A 20,910-nucleotide genomic window follows, 5' to 3' on the forward strand; every position below is an offset into this window, starting at 1 on the left:
GGGGTCGGGGGAAGCTCGGGCTTCCCCCGCGCCAGCCCCGCGCCTGGGGGGGGGGAATAATTTTTTTCTTTATTTCCCCCCCCAAAAAACTAGGTGTGCCCATGGGGGGGTGCGCCCTAAGGGGCGAAAAATACGGTATCATTTGAAATTGAGTTTGCAAACCACGGTTTGTGCTACTTGTGGCCTGCTTTATGTTCGGATTCATGAAGTGCAGTTAGGGCCATTGCTTCACCTCAAGTGGCTGCAGCATCGTAGAGAAGCAAGCGACTGTACGAAGTCAAGTACTGAACAGAAAGAAAATAAAAGTGGACAAGCTGCTCAGAAGTACGGTCTGCTTGCTATATGCCTAGAAGCTCAAGTGATGGTGTGTGGGGTGCTTAACCAACATTAGCATAAACTAGGGTTTGGAGGGAAGTCGAAATTGAGCCTATTGAACTTACTGTCAACATTTCCCTGATCTTCTCTTTGTACTGCTTGCTAAAAGATATTTGTATTTCCCTGTCTTTTGAAACTTAGAATCTAGTGCTAATCCCCAGAATGCAGAATATGAAGACAACCAATGTCTGGCATGGCAAGCTAAACACAGTTGACGAGCTACTATCTACCAGGTCTTGAGGAACATCCTATTTTGCTGTCTGCTTGGAATTGCTAAAAACAAACCAACTGAGATGAGGATGTTTTTCAAGTGCCCTCAGTCCAAACTACAGTGGTACCTCGGGTTACATACGCTTCAGGTTACATATGCTTCAGGTTACAGACTCCGCTAACCCAGAAATAGGACCTCAGGTTAAGAACTTTGCTTCAGGATGAGAACAGAAATCATGCTCCGGCGGCACAGAAGGCCCCATTAGCTAAAGTGGTGCTTCAGGTTAAGAACAGCTTCAGGTTAAGAACGGACCTCCAGAACGAATTACTGTATTTTTCGCTCTATAGGACGCACTGGACCATAGGACACACCTTGGTTTAGAGGGGGAGAACAAGAAAAAAAATTCTCCCCCTCTCTGCTCAGCGTCCCTTCAGCGAAGCGGCAGGAGAAACGGAGCCCCTTCCTTTTCTCCTCCCTCTTGGCTGAAGGGGCGCTGCGCAGCTCTCCCTCTCTGCTGAAGCCAGGAAAGTCTTGCTCTCCTGGCGTCAGCAAAAGGAACCCGAAGCCTGCGGAGCGCAGTGAGAACTCGCGCTGCACTCCGCAGGCTTCAGGCGGCTATCCCTGAAGCCTGGAGAGCGAGAGGGGTCGGTGCGCACCAACCCCTCTCGCTCTCCAGGCTTCAGCAAAAGCAACGCGAAGGCTCCGGAGCGCAGAGGGAGCGCTCCCTCTGCGCTTCGGAGGCTTCCCGTTGCTATCACTGAAGCCAAGGAGCCTGCATTTGCTCCATAGGACGCACATACATTTCCCCTTAATTTTTGGAGGGGTAAAGTGCGTCCTATAGAGCAAAAAATATGGTAAGTACTTAACCTGAGGTACCACTGTACATGGCTGGCCTGCATTTGACTTTCAGAGAGAAAGCATACAGGTGGTTTGACTAATGTACATAATAATATATTTGTCTCAAACCAATTTTTACCTTGAAGACCTGCATATTTAAGGGGTGTCCAGTCTGGTATGTTGTAACACCCTCCACCGTCCTCTTGCTCCTCAGCATCACACCGATATAATACATGATTTAGGTCTGCCAAGGTTAATTTCGATGCAATACTGTGAGAGAGACAGAGATACACTGACCGGGTTAAAAAACAAAACAAAACAAACTTTTGTTAAAATTTATTTCTGGTTTAGAATAATTTAAAACAAAAAAATATATCTGAAAGGGTACACGGCCTTAAGTGCAAGGTTGCAAAATCTCAGTGGGACCTACTTTTGAGCAGACATGCCTAGGATTGCATCTTAAGTCGCTTCTCTGTTTCGAAAGTAGCAAACCACTCACAACAAAAACAGACAACTTGCACACTACTGAAGATGCTATTGAGGTATTAAATCTTCAGGACTAATTTGGCTACAGGTTGCTTTTGGAAAGGAGGCTGCAGAAGTGAATCTCGTACATCGCCTCTGCATTGTTCCCCATAGGTTTCAACCGAATGGCGAACTTACGCTGAGAATGGCGTCTTGAGTATCGGCTCTGAACAATCATCGGGAAGACTTCCAGATTTAAAGTGAGGGCTGAACTGAATCAGGTGGTTACGCAGGACTCCAACAGCCTCTTGTGCTTTCGGGTCAAGGCTTACCCTGCAAAGATTGGCCAAAACAAAATGTCAATTGTGGGGAAAAAGAAGAGGCAAAGGGTGAAATCCTAACCTGGTTGCCTGCTGGGGCTTAATGAAGTTTCAAGGTCACCATCCCACCTGCAGCCTTGCAGAGCAAGCCGGCCAAGGGAGGTGGATGGGGAGGAAGGCTAATGTAGAGATAGCAGAATGACTGGGGCTGAATTGGACACAATTACCGCATTTTTCCGTGTATAAGATGCCCCCATGTATAAGACAACCCCTATTTTTTAAACCCCAAATTAAGAAATTAAGTTGTTTAGCTTTTTGGGGTGGGGGTGGGGAGGTTACTTCTGCCAATTGCTCACCTGCCTGCCCGACACTGCCTATCACTTGCCACAGCCACTGCTGATCGCACACCTTGCTGCAGCAGCCAACTGTATGCCTACTCGCTGCCACCAACAGCCCACCCACCCACTTGCCACAGCCGCCAATCGCCTGCCTGCCTCGCCACAGCAGCCAATCGCCTGCCCAGTTGCCACAGCCAATCGCCAGCAGGCTTTGCCACAGCCACCAATCACCCACCCAATCGCCGCTGCCAATCCACTTCTTGCTGCTGCCATTAATCGCACGCCCCCCCTCTGCAATCACTATCCATGTATAAGACAACACCCAATTTTTGCCTAATTTTTTTTAGCAAAAAGTACAGTGGTACCTCGGGTTAAATACTTAATTCGTTCCAGAGGTCCATTCTTAACCTGAAACTGTTCTTAACCTGAAGCACCACTGTAACTAATGGGGCCTCCTGCTGCTGCCGTGCCTCCGGAGCCCAATTTCTGTTCTTATCCTGAAGCAAAGTTCTTAACCTGAAGCACTATTTCTGGGTTAGCGGAGTGTGTAACCTGAAGCGTATGTAACCTGAAGCATATGTAACCCGAGGTACCACTGTATTGTCTTATACACAGAAAAATATAGTACAGTCATACCTTGGGTTAAAGATGCTTCGGGTTAAATCTTTTCAGGTTGCGTCCCGTGGCGACCTGGAAGTACCAGAACGGTTTACTTCTGGGTTTCGCCGCTCACGCATGCGCTCAAAATGATGTCACGCGCATGCGCAGAAGCGGCGAATCGTGACCCACGCATGCGTGGGTTGCGTTCTGCTCAGATTGCGAACGGGGCTCCAGAACGAATCCTGTTCGCAACCGGAGGTACCACTGTACTTAAAATGATGCCCAGTGGAACCAGTTTAGCTCCCTCCCCTCTGCCAGAATATGCAGTTTGGAGGCTTGCTGCTGGCTGCTCCACTTTGGAAGGCAGAGAGGGGAGCTCTGTGCTGGTAGGGCTATGTGGACAGACATCTCTGTTCAACCCAAACCACCCAGCATCAAGTGGCTTTAGATTGCTCTGCTAATCATCACTATGTCTGCCATTTTCTACACCAACCAAAGTAATGACGTTTTACCTAAATATGATCACGCTTCCCGGTGTCAGCTTTTCGAATTCTATCTCTTGGACGAATTCATTAGGGCCTTTCGTAGCGATTGAAGCTTGCTTTATTATTTTACTTTCCTTGAGCTGCCAAGAGAAGGAAATCAGATGAATTCAGTAAGTCACTTTAATCTCAGGAGTCAAATTTTTAGGCTAACCAAACAAGAGGAAGAGACACAGCTTTTACCTGGATGTGTTCCCGGAGTTCAACTGTATAATCAGGCAATCCATTGATTGAGTGCTCGTCTTTTTTATAAGGGGCAGCGCTTCTTTCGATAGTCCTCGCCTCGAGAACCACCTCTTCAATTTTGCCTGTGGAAGAGGGGGGAAAACCCCCAGAAAACTCTCAATACCACGGCTAGCATTTTTTTTTATAAGTAGGAACATAGGAAGCAACCTTATACAGAATCAGACCACTGGGGCCATTTAGCTCAGGGTTTCCCCAACTTGGGTCTCCAGCTGTTTTTGGACTACAACTTCCATCATCCATAGCTAAGCAGGACCAGTTGTCAGGGATGTTGATAACTGAGATCACATCGCCCAGCTATCTGCCCTGGGGGTGCTCATGCTTTAGTCCTGTCCCTAAGTCAGCACTTTTGGGCTTCTGTTGAAATCCTACACCGACTTACCTGGGAATAAGGACCATTCAGTTCAATAGTGCATAGCTCTGAGAGGGCATACCTGGAATTGTGTAGTCATGGAGTGGGATGGTACCCAACATACAAGACAATAATAATAGATGTATTAATTCATTACTTATGCCCTGCCCCTCTGAGTTGCTCCAGACAAAGCGAAAGGGTGCACAGAAGGGTGAAACACCCCCCCCCCGCAACACCAATCTTTGTCTCTCTCGTTGTTTAATTCAGCTGGAGAGGTTGCATGATGTTGTGTTTAGATGTTCAGACTGGGAAAACCCAGACTCTACTCCTTGCTCAACCACAAAACTCTTGGGACAGTTGCTATCTCTCAGGTTGTTGCGAAGATGAAATGCGTAATGGGACACTTTGCATTCAAATCCTGATGCAGATGAGTAGGTAAAAGGTAAAAGGTAAAAGGTAAAGGACCCCTGGATGGTTAAGCCCAGTCACAGGTGACTATGGGGTTGTGGCACTCATCTCGCTTTCAGGCCGAGGGAGCCGGTGTTTGTCCACAGACAGCTTTCCGTGTCATGTGGCCAGCATGACTAAGCCGCTTCTGGCTCAATGGAACACTGTGATGGAAACCAGAGTGCATGGAAACACTGTTTACCTTCTTGCCGCAGTGGTACCTATTTATCTACTTGCACTGGCATGCTTTCGAATTGCTAGGTTGGCAGGAGCCGGGACAGAGCAATGGGAGCTCACCCCGTTGCGGGGATTTGAACCACCAACCTTCTGAACCACCAACCTTCTGATCGGCAAGCCCAAGACGCTCAGTGGTTAGACGACAGTGCCACCCGCGCAGAGGGGTAACCTTACCTGGAATACACATCTGGGGAACTTCTTGGCTGTAGAAGGATGTTTTGGGATCTCTGAAAGCTGTTCGGGAAACAGCGACAACAGACTGGTGCGTGTTAGGACAATGCCTCGTCACAGCCACAATATCCTCATCAACTTGATCCACATATACCTGAAGAGGACATTTTTTAGGGGTTGGGTGGGAAAAGTGGATAGAGATTCTTATTATTCAGATTATACTATAATTAAGATTTAATAATCACCATGTCAAAATTCTTGGCCAGGGCATGTTAAGGCAGGCTTCAGGGTTTTTGGAGGCCCTGGATAAGGGTTGGTAGAGGGGGGAGTAATCTAAAGTACAAAGTGGAGTACAAACAGGGGGAGTAAAAGGTAAAGGAAAAGGACCCCGGATGGTTAAGTCCAGTCAAAGGCCATTGTGGGGCTGCAGCGCTTATCTTGCTTTTCAGGCCAAGGGAGCTGGTGTTTGTCCACAGACAACTTTCCAGGTCATGTGGCTAGCATGACTAAACCATGATGGAAACCAGAGCACACGGAAACGCTGTTTACCTTCCCGCTGCAGCGGTACCTATTTATCTACTTGCACTGGTGTGCTTTCGAATGGCTAGGTTGGCAGGAGCAGGGACCGAGCAATGGGAGCTCACCCCGTCGTGGGGATTTGAACTGCCGACTTTCTGATTGGCAAGCCCAAGAGGTTCAGGGTTTTAGACCACAACACCACCCACATTGAAAGATAAGATAAAGAGGGAGTACTCCAAAGTCGCTTGCTCAGATGTCTCATGCAAGCAGGCCAAGAACCAGAAGTGGGATGAAGATCTGTGTGTGTGCGCATGCATACATGTTATATATAAATACAGTGGGACCTTGGTTTACGAACTTAATCCGTTCCGGAAGTCCGTTCCTAAACTGAAACCCTTCTTACACTGATGCACGCTTTTCCTAATGAAGCCTCCCGCCGCTGGTGCCCTTCCAGCATTCAGATTCTGTTTAGACTGAGGTAAAGTTAACAAACTGGGACACTACTTCCGGTTTCGCGGAGTTCATAAACCAAATAGTTCATAAACAGGGTTGTTCTTAAACCAAGGTAATAATAATAATAATAATAATAATAATAATAATAATAATAATATTCTCCTAAGCCCTGCCTCATTCTCTTATTCCTTTCAGCACCCCAGACAAACGCCTCATTTTGATGCCCTGTGAATCTGGCCCAGCATTTACCTGGTTAAAATCTCTGGCTCCTAGCTCTTGGTGTAATCTGTTGATAGCCAGCCTTCCTGCTATAATTCCGGTTTTGAGATTTACTTCACCAGGTGTGGAAAGTGTCGCTGCTGGATTCCACTTCGGATAAAACCGCTCTTCAGTGACTACGGAAATCTGTGAATAAATGTGTTACAAAAATAGCATTTGCAGTGTTTCTCTCTCCCTATGCTCACAAAAGTTACAGAGATGGTGCATTTAGTAGGAACTGAAACTTTTGACTTCTTCTTAGAGGGTCTAAAGCACAGTGTTCTAAATATCGTAGCCACACACTATTGAAAACATCTATTATACTCCTTCCATTAAATATTTCAAGGTGGTTTACAAAAACTAACAAATACACTCAGAAGAACCAGAACACATGAGTAGCAATTATAATGTGGAGAATTTAAAATATCAAAGCTAGTAAAAAAATTTAAAACAGGCAGTCGGTGAAATTTTAAGGAGTGGCAAGATACGATCTGAGTAAGCAAGGCCAGTCAAAACTCTGAATAATTAATAATAAAAACAATAATTTCTTACTTATACCCCACCCATCTGGCCGGGTCTCCTCAGCCACTCTGGGCAGCTTCCAACAGGATATTAAAAACACAATAAAAGATTGAACATTAAAAACCTCCCTAAACAAGGGCTGCCTTCAGATGTCTTCTAAAAGTCAAGGTTGTTTAGTTCCTTGACATCTGATGGGAAGGCGTTCCACAGGGCAGGCGCCACTACCAAGAAGGCCCTCTGCCTCGTTCCCTGTAACCTCACTTCTTGCAGTGAAGGAACTGCCAGAAGGCCCTCGGAGCTGGACCTCAGTGTCTGGGTTGAACGATGGGGGTGGAGACGCTCCTTCAGGTATAGTGGATGGAAAAACATGCCAGAATAACTCCAATGACACAAAAGAGGAACCTACTGCTAACATGCATACCTGATGTGGTACTAGTTCATCATATCCTCTAGTGCTGCCTGAGGCACAGCAGGCCATGGAGACGATAGTCGAGCTGGGAAGGGCATCATATGCCGACCGATGCTAACAACGAGAAGGGTGTGTATGAATTAAGTAAAGCCCAGAAGACTAGGTGTTTTTTAAAAAAACAGAAAAATCTGACCTGCACTCCAAAGGCGCCTTGCACACAAGTGGGAAGGCACCATTCTCTCAGTGTCTCCGAATTAAAGCAATTCTCCCTCTCCCCCGGCAGCTCATATGCTGTGTCCCAGACCTTTCCTGAGGACTCCCCACTCTCCCTCACCCTTAAAAGAGACATTTGGGGGCAGCATGAGGCTACAGTGAGGAGGGAGGTGGGGAGAGAGTCATACCTACATGGCTCAACTTTTATTTCCATAAAACTGAATGCAACCCATGGCACCAGAAGAGGCACACTGTGGCTCTGCAGAATTTGTAGAGATTGTGTGCAGAGGATTCAATACAACTTACTCTGAATACGTAGGATAGCACTAAGTTCAACATTAGGTATCAAATAACTTCTCCTACTGCATTTAACATTTTAACTGTATGCAATTGTAATTTTTATGTCTTTGAGGTTTCGATTGCATAACGCACACACACACAAAATGGTACCTCGGTTTTCGAGCGTAATCTGTTCTGGAAGACCATTCGAGTTCCGAAACATTCGGAAACTGGAAATTCAGTACGGAAGCCTTGATACGGAAGCCACGTGGCATGTTCAACTTCTGAGGCATGTTTGAAAACTGAAGCATTTACTTCCGGGTTTACGGTGTTAGAAAACCGAAATGTTCATCAATGAAGACGTTAGAAAACCAAGGCACCACTGTGTGTGTGTGTAAATACACACACACACACACACACACACACACATATCTGTGCCTAAAACATTAAGAACGCTTAAATCCCATACACCTTAAAGTAGTATTAATTACCTCTCATGATTTAATAAATGTAATAAAGTCATTTATAGTGTCTATATAGCTTTAATAAGCCATTAAAACAGTACTTGAGCAATCAAGGCAGCTATGTTTCTTACCTGAATTGGACATTCATTATCATGTGTTATGTCCATGAACAACGCATGAGCAATAGCAGGCATTAAGGGCCTCAGGCGTGGCTGAACGAAAGACCCAACTGGCTCTCCTCCAAAGCGATAAACTAATCTCCCCTCTTCATGACTGTTGTAAGCACTCATTGCCTCTAGAGAACGAGAAAAAGCCCTTACGTGAGCATCGATACGAAGAATCATCCATTGAACACCTGGTAAGACTGTGGGACTTTATAGAGAATGCTTTAATAATCACTCTAGCTACTTACAGCTAGGACTGTCAATATTCCAAAAACACTTTTAAGAGAGGCTAGATTCAATATAGTATGATGAGCGGGAGACAGCTGCCCTCCTTTTCCAATCCCTTTACAACATGTAGAACCTAATACTCGAGCCAGTTAATAGACGTTTTGTCTATTCAGTGACCCCACAATCCTATCCCTGGATTGGAAGGCAAAATGGGTTGTGCCAGGACAGGAAAATTCCACATATGAACAGTCTGGGCATTTCTTTCTTACATGGAATGGATGGTGGAATTGCATGGGGTGTGCATTAACCTAAGGCTTCCTTGTCCTTGCATCTGGATGAGAAAAGCACAATATGAACAGGTCTAGAGTCTCACAGTGTGCTAAGAAGGAACAAATAAAAATAAAGTTTTATGCTGAACCCTAAAACATATACTAACACAACGTAAGACAGTCCCTTAACCATGGTGATACATCACAGAATCGCACACTCCCTTCTCACCATCTCCTGGTTCACCCACTTTTATATCTATATTTATTTTATTTCAGAAAACTGATATACCACTAGATTGTAAGGAAAACCTCAGATCTTTTAACGATGGGTTATGTAAACTTTGCCAGGCTTCTTCTTAACCAGGGCTTGCTGTTGTCAAGCCCTGGTTAGTAAGCCCTAGTTAAAAAGGAAAATGGTCAGCATTAGTTGCGATTAAAGTAAGTGGCATTGCAACCATAAACCATGGTTAGGGCTGATAGGGAAAGGGCAGAGCACATTCATACTCCTGATAGGAGAAAGTAAATAAATAATAATAATAATAATAATAATAATAATAATAATAATAATTTTTTATTTCTACCCTGCCCATCTGGCTGGGTCTCCCCAGCCACTCTGGGCGGCTTTCAACAGAACATTAAAAACAGAATAAAAGTTCAAACATTAAAAACTTCCCTAAACAGGGCTGCCTTCAGATGTCTTCTAAAAGTCTGATAGTTGTTTGTTTCCTTGACATCTGATGGGAGGGCGTTCCACATGACTCATCCCTGATCCCTTAACCATGGTTAAGAGACAAGCGATGTGATGTCTACACAGGTTGAAGATGAGAAATGGGTTCTCCAGGCACCAGTTCATACGGTGATGTTTGAAGAGGTGGCCATCACAACTATTTCTATACACAAGATACCCTTTCCTAACAATCACAATGCTACAATTATCGCGCAAAGAAGCCATATTGTTGAATGCAATGTCATGTGTTTATAATAAACGGATGCAGAGTCAGTGTTTTGCACGTTCTTCACTCGCAGCGTATCATGCCTGAATTCAGGGTTAAGAAAAGGAAGAGCAATTCGAAGCAAGCCTACCTCTGATCAGAGAGCTAATGCCCAGCTTATTCACAAAGATATTGTCCAGCTCCTCGCTTCCCGTGAACAGTTCAGCCACTACATACAAGTTGGGCCGCAATTTTCTAGCCGTGTCCATCATGTACTGCGAAAAGCACAGCCAAGGAAGCGACAGACAGGGGGGAAAGGCAGAACAGGAGAAAAGAAAGGATGCAAGGCTAGGCATGGATTTGGGCAACAGGGAAAATGCCGCACAGCAAAGAGACAAAAACGAAAAGCCCAAGATTAAAGAACCAAAGACATTGAGTTATGAGAGATGCATGAAAAGTTTGCACAAACCAAGGATTCGGGAAAGAGGGCAAAACCCACACAACAGGCAAAGAAGGAAGAGGGAAAGGCATTGAATTGGCAAAAGGACACAAGAATAAATGCAAATAAGAACACAAAGTTAGTTCCACGTAAAGAGATTTTTGACTTTCATATATGTCTACAAAACACAGCAATCCTGCAACAAACCTTTCAAGCATGGTTTTGGTACCTCTAATCAGACTGGTAATCCCAAGGCGGTTGACAAAGACATTGTCAATGACCTCACTTCCCGTGAAGAGTTCTGCTATCACGTAAAGATTAGGTCTGACTGACCTGGCTGCTGCCAGCATCTCCTACAGATCATAATGCATTTTTTTATATTAAAAAAATCAGCTTCCTTACAACATGTGCTTTCCAATAGCATATGGCACAAATGCTACCCAGTTACAGCACAGTTCTTAAAACAAGCTGAAGAGATGGGGGGGGGGGAGCGCAAGGAGTCGGCATGATTCTGCCAATTTTTATCTCTTCAACTGAAATAGTTTTGTGACTTTAAAATGTCCTCCAGCTTGGCTGGATCCGTTCCATAATAACTGTGCAGAAATGCAACTGTGGATCCCGTAACAGGATAAACTTTTGCAAAGATTATACACAAAATTATCACTCTGAAATCTTCGGGGGGGGGGGTATTCATTCCTAGAAGGAAGAATAAAGCTCAAATATGTCAAATTAGAAACTTTAATATGTGCTCAGCCTACATATCGAAATTTGTTTCTCTGTAATTAATCTCACATATTTCTTTGTGAGTAGGTCCATTTTTGGCAAGAGCCAAATTAATCACAACAGACATCAAATCTAACTGCTTTCAGCGGCTCTTATAAGGCTAGCTTTGCAACTGGACCTCAAAAAGTTGTGTATAAATTCTGAGCAATGTTTTCGTCTTAACCAGTGAACAGAAAATGAAACAGAACACGGATGAGAAAAACCTACAATATATATTGCAACATGGTGTAGATAAGAAGGCCCTATTCTCACTCCTATTTTTCTGTGTTTTCCAAGTTGATTTATTGAAGAAATTGGTTTACAAGGTTAACTACTTCTAACCTTTGCTTATTTTCTATTTTATCCCATCACTCTCAAGGCAATGTGTGTGTGTGTGTGTGTGTGTGTGTGTAGTTATTCAAGTTATGTCACCTCACAGAAATCCTGGGAAATAGCTCCATCCTTCCAATGTGACCTAACTGAAAATAATCCAGCAAGCTTCATAGCTGAGCAGGTTGTTCCTGCGCAAGTCTAACACTCCCAGCTGCTGCAACACAAAACCCACGACTCTGGCTGCAGTCCTACAGACATTTACCCAGGAGTAAGGCCCATTGAACGCAACTGGACTTGACTTCCGAGTAGACATGCACAGGGTTGCACTGTTACGCTGCTATCTTTTGCACTCTTGCCTAGTTGCAAACCTCACGGAGCACGCTGGGGGTTTACATCTGAGTAAGATGCCCAGGAAGGGACGTGGGTGGCGCTGTGGGTTAAACCACAGAGCCTAGGACTTGCCGATCAGAAGGTCGGCGGTTCGAATCCCCACAACGGGGTGAGCTCCCGTTGCTCGGTCCCTGCTCCTGCCAACCTAGCAGTTCGAAAGCACATCAAAGTGCAAGTAGATCAATAGATACTGCTCCAGCAGGAAGGTAAACGACGTTTCCGTGCGCTGTTCTGGTTCGCCAGAAGCGGCTTAGTCATGCTGGTCACATGACCCGGAAGCTGAATGCCGGCTCCCTTGGCCGATAAAGCAAGATGAGCGCCGCAACCCCAGAGTCGGTCAAGACTGGACCTAATGGTCAGGGGTCCCTTTACCTTTTAAGATGCCCATGATTGTGGTGCACCTGCATGTGACTGAGGAAAAAACAGCAGCTTTTCTACTGCTAACCTGACCAAAAGAACCCAGGATCTAGAAAGCATGTTCAAAGAGCCCTGCACATGCAGCCGAGGAGTCAGAAAAATGAAACAGGATGAAACATTTGTGATGAGCATCGGCTGGAACAGACCTAAGTTTTAAAACGGTTTCAAAGTTTTTCCTCTCTCTTGTGTGTTTGTGTACACAGTTGCAAAGGAGACGCTTAAATTTTTCTATACCTCAGCTACGTTAAGAGGCGTCGAGTGACAATTGTCAAGCCGAACTCCATGGAAATATTTGGCAGTCAACTCGGTGTATTTTTTCATGTGAGCCCAGAGATAAGGGCAGTCTTCTGGTTTATTCCCGTAACGTAGCTTGACACTGTCACCCCAGCAAATGAGTTCTCTTCTCAAGTAAACATGGGAACCTGTAAAAAGGGGAAGAGATACTAATTTACGCCATGATGTTAGAGTGTGGTTCTCAGCCTTCTTACCAGTGATGGAAACAAAGGCCATTTCAACTTACGCCAAACTAGAAAAACATGCGGAACTAATCTGTGTAACATCAAAACTCAGAATGGAAAGTTTTATTTATTTGTTTATTATTTCATTTATGAACCTCTTTCCATGAGACACCCTGAAGCAATTTTCAAGAAATATATTTACAACTGTTAAAATTATTTGTACATATGCAATATGTACACACATGGGCGTAGCCAAGGAGGGGGCAGGTGCTCCCCTAAATAAATACAAATCAATACAAATCAGATTCCACCCCCCAAGCCTTCCCCGCAGCTAAAAATCCTGGCTATGCCCATGCACATAAAATCAGTTTTAGAACAACAGTACAAAAATAATATCAGTTCAAATCTAAGCCCGTCATACTTTGCAACAACTCTATTTAAGTGATCAGAAATTCCAAAGCTAATGTGTTAGTTTATTTATTACAATTTAGGGGACTTACTTTTCCTATGCACTTATTGACATGATCTTAAAGCATACTTGCACTGGTTCCCAACTGTACTTCATCACCCCAAAGTCCCTGCAATGGCAGCCTCACCTACAGCTTGCGATGCTATATGGGGAAATCCTTGGGCAATAAATTCCCGAAATGCAGACAGTTCTTAGGAAGCCAATGTCTTATTGAAAGGCGTCTAGGAAGTCTTAAGGTACTGCAATAAGAAGTTGCAGTGTAACTGAGAATGGGCACAACATCCCTGTTCACCTACGCTAGCAAAAGGCATTTTTAAAAAGTTATATATAACTTTCAGAATCACCCACCTGGTTCAGCAAAATTTCTTAAAGGGTCATCTCCCATCACCCAACCGTTGTGGGCCATGAAATAACTTGCTTTGTCAGGTTGATGCAACATGCGTTCTTCTTCTTCCAGGGTTAGCTCTTTAAATGGGTATGTAAAGTAGCTGTAAAGTACGGAAAGTACTTTTTAGAGCTGAGGTAGCGAACCCATGGGCCTCCAGATGTTTGAGGGCTACATCATCCCTGCCTATTGCCTATGCTGGCTAGGCCTGATGGAAGCTGCAGCCCAGACACATCTGGAGGGCCACAGGTCCCCCATCCATTTTAGAACATCAGATTGTATAAAATGACAATTGAAATGCCTCGTACCAGAAAGAAAAAAAGTGTTTTTAATAATGGATGTCCCTACAATATTGTAAACCCTTTCTGCCACAATCAGCTTAATACTGGGTGCTTTTGTCTGGAGTTGAGCTTTTTGTCTCTTCTAGCAAACTGTTATCCCGTGAAACCCAAATCCCACACATAGTAACCCACTACTTTATGAATATCAGCGATCTCACTGAAGATTATATTACATCTACAGTTTCACATATACCAAGCAAGTAGATGGATGAATCCTAGCTTTCAAAACTTGTAAACACTCTTTTAAAAACAAATCTTTCCAAACAGTGAAACACAAGTTTTTAATTCATATTTTAAGTTCAACTATTTGTGTGTTTAAATTTCTAACCGTACCTTCAAAGGCCTTCAAGCCTTTAATACGTTTAAGAGGCTTTGGGTCAAATGATTGCCGATTGCCCCCCCCCCCAAAAAAAACTGACATCCACCAACCCTTGCAAAAAGACCTGAATCTCACTGCTCTAATTGATGGATACTGTGTGCAATATATATATCCACACACATGAACGCTCACCATTTCAGTGAAACTTCATGAACATCCAAAAACAGATGCACAAGTGAAGTCACACAATCAAATTTAGATGACTGCCAACATTCAGCAGCACATCTTAGATGTCCACAGAATTTGACTGAAATTTTCACTATACCTAGGTGAATTAAATTTTCAGAATACCTAGGTGAGTCCTTTCTTCCCTCCGTTTGTCACATGGTGCATTTCAACGAGGAAGTCTCCAATGAACCATAGTTCCCCCTCTTACCCAAACCAAGAAACAGTGGCTAACATGTTCAGAACGAGCCAGGATTTTAAACAGACTTCAAAAGCTGTGTCTTATGATCCTACTTTGTTTTTAATGCAAAGTGCGTTGGATGCAACAGGAAGCTATGTTTACAACATAGGTACTGGATCAGACCAAAGGCTCTTCTAGTTCCGCATTCTATCCTCGTCATGGCTGGCAAGATACCTACAGGAAGCCTGCAAGGACATGAGCACGCTAGTACTCTCCCATTCACATTCCCCAGCAGCTGGTATTCAGAGAAGAAGAGTTTGGATTTGATATCCCGCTTTATCACTACCTTAAGGAGTCTCAAAGCGGCTAACATTCTCCTTTCCCTTCCTCCCCCACAACAGACACTCTGTGAGGTGAGTGGGGCTGAGAGACTTCAGAGAAGTGTGACTGGCCCAAGGTCACCCAGCAGCTGCATGTGGAGAAGCGGGGAAGCGAACCCGGTTCGCCAGATTACAAGACTACTGCTCTTAGCCACTACACCACACTGGCATACTGATTAATTGGAGACATCTAGGTTTAACACATGCATGCTGCAAAAGGAGAGAAGGGGCTGTGCGCATGTTTGAGTGAGGGTGTGTGTATATCTTGGCTTATTAAACAAAAATACACATGCCACGCACTCCAAGTCAGAGCCTTGTTCTACAATCTATACTTTCTGACATATTACATATTACCATACACCAACCATTTTTATCCATCACCAAAGACATTTTATTTTGAGTGTAGAAGATATAATACCTCGTAACTAAAGGAAACTTTCGGGTTACGGGACCTAACTTAGGACCATGCCCAGCCAGTCGTTCATAGTTCACCGTCGCCACAATGCAATTGGCTGCCTGGAAGCCAGTAAAAGCAGTCATTTCAGCACAGCTTTAACAGTTCAGTGGATGCTACAAATAATGAACAAATGAATGCAAGCATGAACTTCAAAGATGTCTTATTGTTACAACCTGCTCTTGATGGTAGTTTGTCTGCCTGTACATTTCACCGTTTAGTTCTTCAACTCTCTTGCGGAACCAGTTACAGCATTCCTCTATTGCTGCAGGCCCATTGCTGAAAACAACAATGCATGGAAACAATGAAATGCCACTCAAATAAACGTGTCGGGAGTTTTGAGTTTAATTCATGCACAGCCATGAGGAAGTTGGTGTCTCTTTACACTCCAATGTCAACATCGAGTCGATGCAAAATGAATCATCTGTGTCTAAGGCAGTCAAGGCTTTTCTCATTCAAGCTACCTTTGATATCAAACATTCACCTTTGGTGAATCTGGAATAGTTTGTTCCGCACATCTTTTGCACTGAACTTTGCATTAAATATATGTATGGGAACAGCACTCTAGAAGAACCATACAACATGTGACATACCAGCCAATGAGCCTTCCAAGTGAGAACTGAAAATTCAGGTGCTAAGCAACCTGTTTCATACCAAATTGAGTGGGTGTGTTTTATGCAAATGCTACAGCCAGCTGGATTGAACGAGGTGCCACTAGGTGTGCAGTTTTCACAGCACATTTTTTAGGGTCCTCGTTTTTCTGTGAATGGAGCAGACCCAATTTTCTGACCCATAAATGACTCTCCCCTCTTGGAAAAGCATGTGCCACCAAGACGTTTCAGTGTTTAAAAACACTTTGAGAAAGGACATACCTATGAGGTATGAAGGTGTTCAATGCAATGTTCATATCTACAGTACAGCCGAGTCTCTTGAATTCAGGATCCTGAACAATTGTGAGATGTTGATTGGGGTCAGTTTTAACTTTAGAACCACCTGTTGTAGATTTAAGAAACAGAATATTTTTTTAATGAGTTTAAAAGCATTTTATTGCCTACATGACTGGGCAGTTCTTTATTATTCTGAAAGCCAAGGAACTCATAGATCCAAATGCTACCCAGCAGTCTAACCTGTTGCAGAGTGGACAGACTCCTTCCATTCTAAAATAATCAAAATTCCCCCACACACAAAGTTGGCTTTCAGTGCCCTTAAAGCATAATAATAGTATAATAATAATTTATTATTTATACCCCGCCCATCTGGCTGGGTTTCCCCAGCCACTCTGGGCAGCTCCCAGCAGAATATTAAAAAGACAACAAAAGATCAAACATTAAAAATTCCCTAAACAGGGCTGCTTTCAGATGTCTTCTAAAAGTCAGACAGTTGTTTATTTCCTTAACATCTGATGGGAGGGCGTTCCACAGGGCAGGCACCACTACCAAGAAGGCCCTCTGCCTGATTCCCTGTAACCTCACTTCTTGCAGTGAGGGAACTGCCAGACGGCCTTCAGAGCTGGACCTCAGTGTCTGGGCTGAACGATGGGGGTGGAGACGCTCCTTAAGGGCCGAGGCCGTTTAGAGCTTTAAAGGTCTGCATCAACACTTTGAATTGTGCTCGGAAACGTCCTGGGAGCCAATGTAGGTCTTTCAGGACCAGTATTATATGGTCTCAGCGGCCACTCCCAGTCACATAGTCTAGCTGCCGCATTCTGGGTTAATTGTAGTTTCTGGGTCACCCTCAAAGGTAGGCCCACATAGAGCACATTGCAGTAGTCCAAGCGGAAGATAACCAGAGCATGCACCACTCTGGTGAGACAGTCCGCGGGCAGGTAGGGTCTCAGCCGGCATACCAGATGGAGCTGGTAGACAGCTGCCCTGGACACAGAACTGGCCTGCGCCTCCATGGACAGCTGTGAGTCCAGAATGACTCCCAGGCTGCGCACCTGGTCCTTCAGGGGCACAGTTACCCCATTCAGGACCAGGGAGTCCCCCGCACCCACCTGCCCCCTGTCTCCCATGTAGCTTATGGTCATTTCTCAGCTCACATAACCATATGTACACAGACACATCCCATTTAGCTTGAGCTACTTTCTACACTTGAACTCTGGCCACACTGCAAAAGAAGAATAGGTAATCAGATACCAGGGCATAGACCCTCTCAAAGTGGCCTGCCAGGGATGGGGAAGCTCTGAATCTGCCCCACCAGCTGAACCCTGTTCCCCATGATGTCCTCTTGCCCCGTGACAAGCTACTTTGGGGAACGGAAGGGACTTTTGAAAGTAGCTTTATTTGCAACATGCTACAAGAAAGGTAGTTAAAAGTTCCACTGGCCTAGCCAAAGCCAACCGCGGCTACCTGGATCCCAGGTGGCGTTTGTTCGTGCTGAGAGTTATAAGGTTTTTTTTACCTTGAGTCAACAGAGTTTTAAATTGCTGGACTGCTTTGTTAACATCTACTTGGAAAAATTCCCATAATCTTAGTTTCGGGAAAATATCCTCCCAAATGACTTTACGGACATTCTGCAAAAATAAAAGCAGCACATCAGGCAGGTAAACAAAATTCGGTGCCATATGCAAAAATTAATTGTAAATGCTCCTGTGCCAAAACTGTTCTGAGCCATCATTCATTTATTACATACACAACACTCTGTGAGGCATTTATACTGTTTCACAGGAAAGAAAGCACAGAATCCAGCAGCAAATACTTTATTTATGTACAAAACAAACAAACAGGGAAAGTTTTGAGCTGAACCCTAGTACCTATATGACTTACTTTTATATGAACTTATGAGTCACTATTCTACAAAATATTCATGGCAAGACTACTTGCAATACAGAGCCAGAAAGAAAAACTTTTTTAAAAAACCATATACCCTGGAACTACAATGGGAAAAGCCTGTCCTGTTGCATAACAACACTTCTCTTCCTTGTGCAACAAGACATCTCTTGAGGAGGCAAGAGCGGGAAGAGAGGAATGGAAAGTCCTGCTGTGCAAACAGGAGTCTAATTTAAGGTTACCCAGATGTCCCCGTTTCCCGGCGACAGTCCCGGATTTACAAATCAGTCCCCATACAAAATCCATTGAAGTTGAAAAGTGTCCCTGGATTCACTGAAAAAAAACTGGTAACCTTAGAATTGCCACACATTGGATCTAACTCAATATAACTCTACTTAAGACAAATATTATGAAGTACAATAGAAAGGGTCAGCATACGATGCCGTCTTTTTTGTTATATAAAAAGACTACTACCATACTGAAGGAAATGAAGTTTTAGTCCTCCTACAGAAAGGCAAGCCGAAAAGTGAAACGGTTAGAAGTTCCACAGATTATAAATTAGACTTCCCTTTCATTCAGTGACAGCATGTGTTAAGGTAAAAGTAAAGGGACCCCTGACCATTAGGTCCAGCCGTGACCGACTCTGGGGTTGCAGCGCTCATCTCGCTTTATTGGCCGAGGGAGCCGGCATTCAGCTTCCGGGTCATGTGGCCAGCATGACTAAGCCGCTTCTGGCGAACCAGAGCAGCGCACGGAAACGCCATTTACCTTCCCGCCGGAGCGGTACCTATTTATCTACTTGCACTTTGAGGTGCTTTTGAACTGCTAGGTTGGCAGGAGCAGGGACCGAGCAATGGGGGCTCATCCCGTCACAGGGATTCGAACTGCCGACCTTCTGATCGGCAATTCCTAGACTCTGTGGTTTAACCCACAGCACCACCCGCATCCCACCAAGCGATATATTATGTGTTTATTTCTTACATTCAAGTGGTGTTCGTTCTCAAGCAGCGGAGGAACGCCTTTGTCGCTGCATTTCCCACCAGCCACTTTACAGGTTAAATGCCACAGGGCTCGGTCCAAAAGCCAGGCTGGTTTCAAGTGAGGAGAATTAACAAGGTTGTATGCACATTCTGGATGCTGAGTTATCCACTCACTATTTGAAGCTGGGGAAAACAAAGAGATACACAATGAGCAAGGGGGGGAAAATTAAATATCAAGCACATAGCACCTCAGGATGGCACTTCCATTATCCTGCCAATTACCTCTATGGAGTGTATGTATGAAAGTTAAGATTCTGAATGGACAGGAAACTAGGAAGTCTTACATTGGATATGTCAAATTAAGTATTTTTTTAAAGGTGCTTCTTAATTTCTTAATGCAGAAAACGACCATGTACAGAATTCTAAGGCATCTCTCATATTTGCCCAACCCATAGCCACGGACATGCCTTGGACCTGGTGTTTACCTCCATGGATGTTGGTGTTCTGACACTAAGTAAAAGCGAAACAAAAGAAGTGCCATGGTCAGACCACTTCCTGGTGCAACTTGACTTCTCCGCGACCCTTCCCCTCTGCAGGGAGGTGGGACCGATTCGGATGGTCCGCCCCCGCCACTTAATGGATCCAAATGGTTTCCAGAGAGCGGTAGGGGATGCTTTATCCCATGTTGATGGCCTTTCAGCTGATTCCCTGGTGGCCCGCTGGAATGTGGAGTTAACCAGGGCTATTGACTGTTTGGCTCCGAAGCGCCCTCTCCGATTGCATGGAGCCCGGACAGCCCCGTGGTTTTCCACGGATCTGAGGGCAATGAAACAATCGTTGAGACGGCTAGAGCGCCGGTGGCGGATGACCCATTCTGAAGCTGACCGGACACAGGTTAGAGCTCAGTGTCGAGCCTACCAAGTGGCGGTAGCGACGGCGAAGAAGGCTTTCTTCGCCGCCTCTATTGCATCTGCAGAAAACAGCAGCAGGAGACTTTTTCAGGTGGTCCGCAATTTAGCGGAACCACCTGCTACATCGGGGCCCAGTACGGGCCACATGATCTCCTGCAATGATTTTGCAAAGTTTTTTGCAGATAAAGTCGCTCAGATTCGGGAAGAGGTAGACGCCACCGTGGGAGCAGGGCCGGGGCGGGAGAGTGCTAGAGTCCTGTCTAGTCAAATTGCGTGGAATCAATTCCAATCTGTTACCTCCGAGGATGTGGACAGGCTGCTTGGACGAGTGAAACCAACCACCTGTCTCCTTGATCCTTGCCCATCCTGGCTTATAAAAGCTAGCCGGGAAGGGCTGGGCGATGGGCTTCGTGGGGTGGTGAATGCTTCCCTCCGTGAGGGAGCCTTCCCAGACCCGCTGAAAGAGGCGGTTATTAAACCGCTTCTTAAAAAACCATCTTTAGATGCGGCCACGATGGCCAACTATCGCCCAGTCTCAAATCTTCCATTCTTGGGCAAGGTGATTGAGCGAGTGGTTGCTGAACAACTCCAGGCACGCCTGGAAGAAGCGGACCATTTGGATCCCTTCCAATCGGGATTCAGGCCTCATCATGGGACTGAAACTGCCTTGGTCGCACTGGTTGATGATCTCCGGCGGGCTAGGGACAAAGGTGAGAGCTGTTTCCTAGTTCTGCTGGATCTCTCAGCGGCGTTTGATACCATCGACCATAACATCCTTCTGGACCGTCTTGAGGGGCTGGGAGCTGGGGGCACTGTCATACAGTGGTTCCGCTCCTTCCTCCTGGGC

General features: G+C 45.0%; 1 protein-coding gene across 4 annotated transcripts in view; it reads right to left on the reverse strand.

The window, feature by feature from the left end:
• Positions 1-20,910, reverse strand: part of AGL (amylo-alpha-1,6-glucosidase and 4-alpha-glucanotransferase) — a 50,583-nt gene that overhangs the window by 16,911 nt on the left and 12,762 nt on the right. For 3 of the 4 annotated variants that reach the window (XM_081008494.1, XM_081008496.1, XM_081008495.1), the window contains exons 6-21: positions 19,154-19,335; positions 17,805-17,916; positions 16,274-16,394; positions 15,578-15,680; positions 15,366-15,463; positions 13,465-13,604; positions 12,424-12,611; positions 10,000-10,123; positions 8,387-8,550; positions 7,312-7,413; positions 6,360-6,515; positions 5,142-5,292; positions 3,872-3,996; positions 3,659-3,771; positions 2,087-2,221; positions 1,563-1,693 (exon numbers count right to left, since the gene is read on the reverse strand). In XM_081008494.1, coding sequence (XP_080864620.1) covers positions 1,563-1,693; positions 2,087-2,221; positions 3,659-3,771; positions 3,872-3,996; positions 5,142-5,292; positions 6,360-6,515; positions 7,312-7,413; positions 8,387-8,550; positions 10,000-10,123; positions 12,424-12,611; positions 13,465-13,604; positions 15,366-15,463; positions 15,578-15,680; positions 16,274-16,394; positions 17,805-17,916; positions 19,154-19,335 — 2,145 coding nt within the window. Of the gene's footprint in view, positions 1-1,562; positions 1,694-2,086; positions 2,222-3,658; positions 3,772-3,871; positions 3,997-5,141; positions 5,293-6,359; positions 6,516-7,311; positions 7,414-8,386; positions 8,551-9,999; positions 10,124-10,516; positions 10,641-12,423; positions 12,612-13,464; positions 13,605-15,365; positions 15,464-15,577; positions 15,681-16,273; positions 16,395-17,804; positions 17,917-19,153; positions 19,336-20,910 lie in introns of all 4 variants that reach the window. The other variant, XM_081008497.1, reaches the window with a different exon arrangement.

Source organism: Podarcis pityusensis, assembly GCF_964106645.2.
Source record: "Podarcis pityusensis genome assembly, chromosome: 6".
In the NCBI taxonomy this organism is placed as follows: Eukaryota; Metazoa; Chordata; class Lepidosauria; order Squamata; family Lacertidae; genus Podarcis; species Podarcis pityusensis.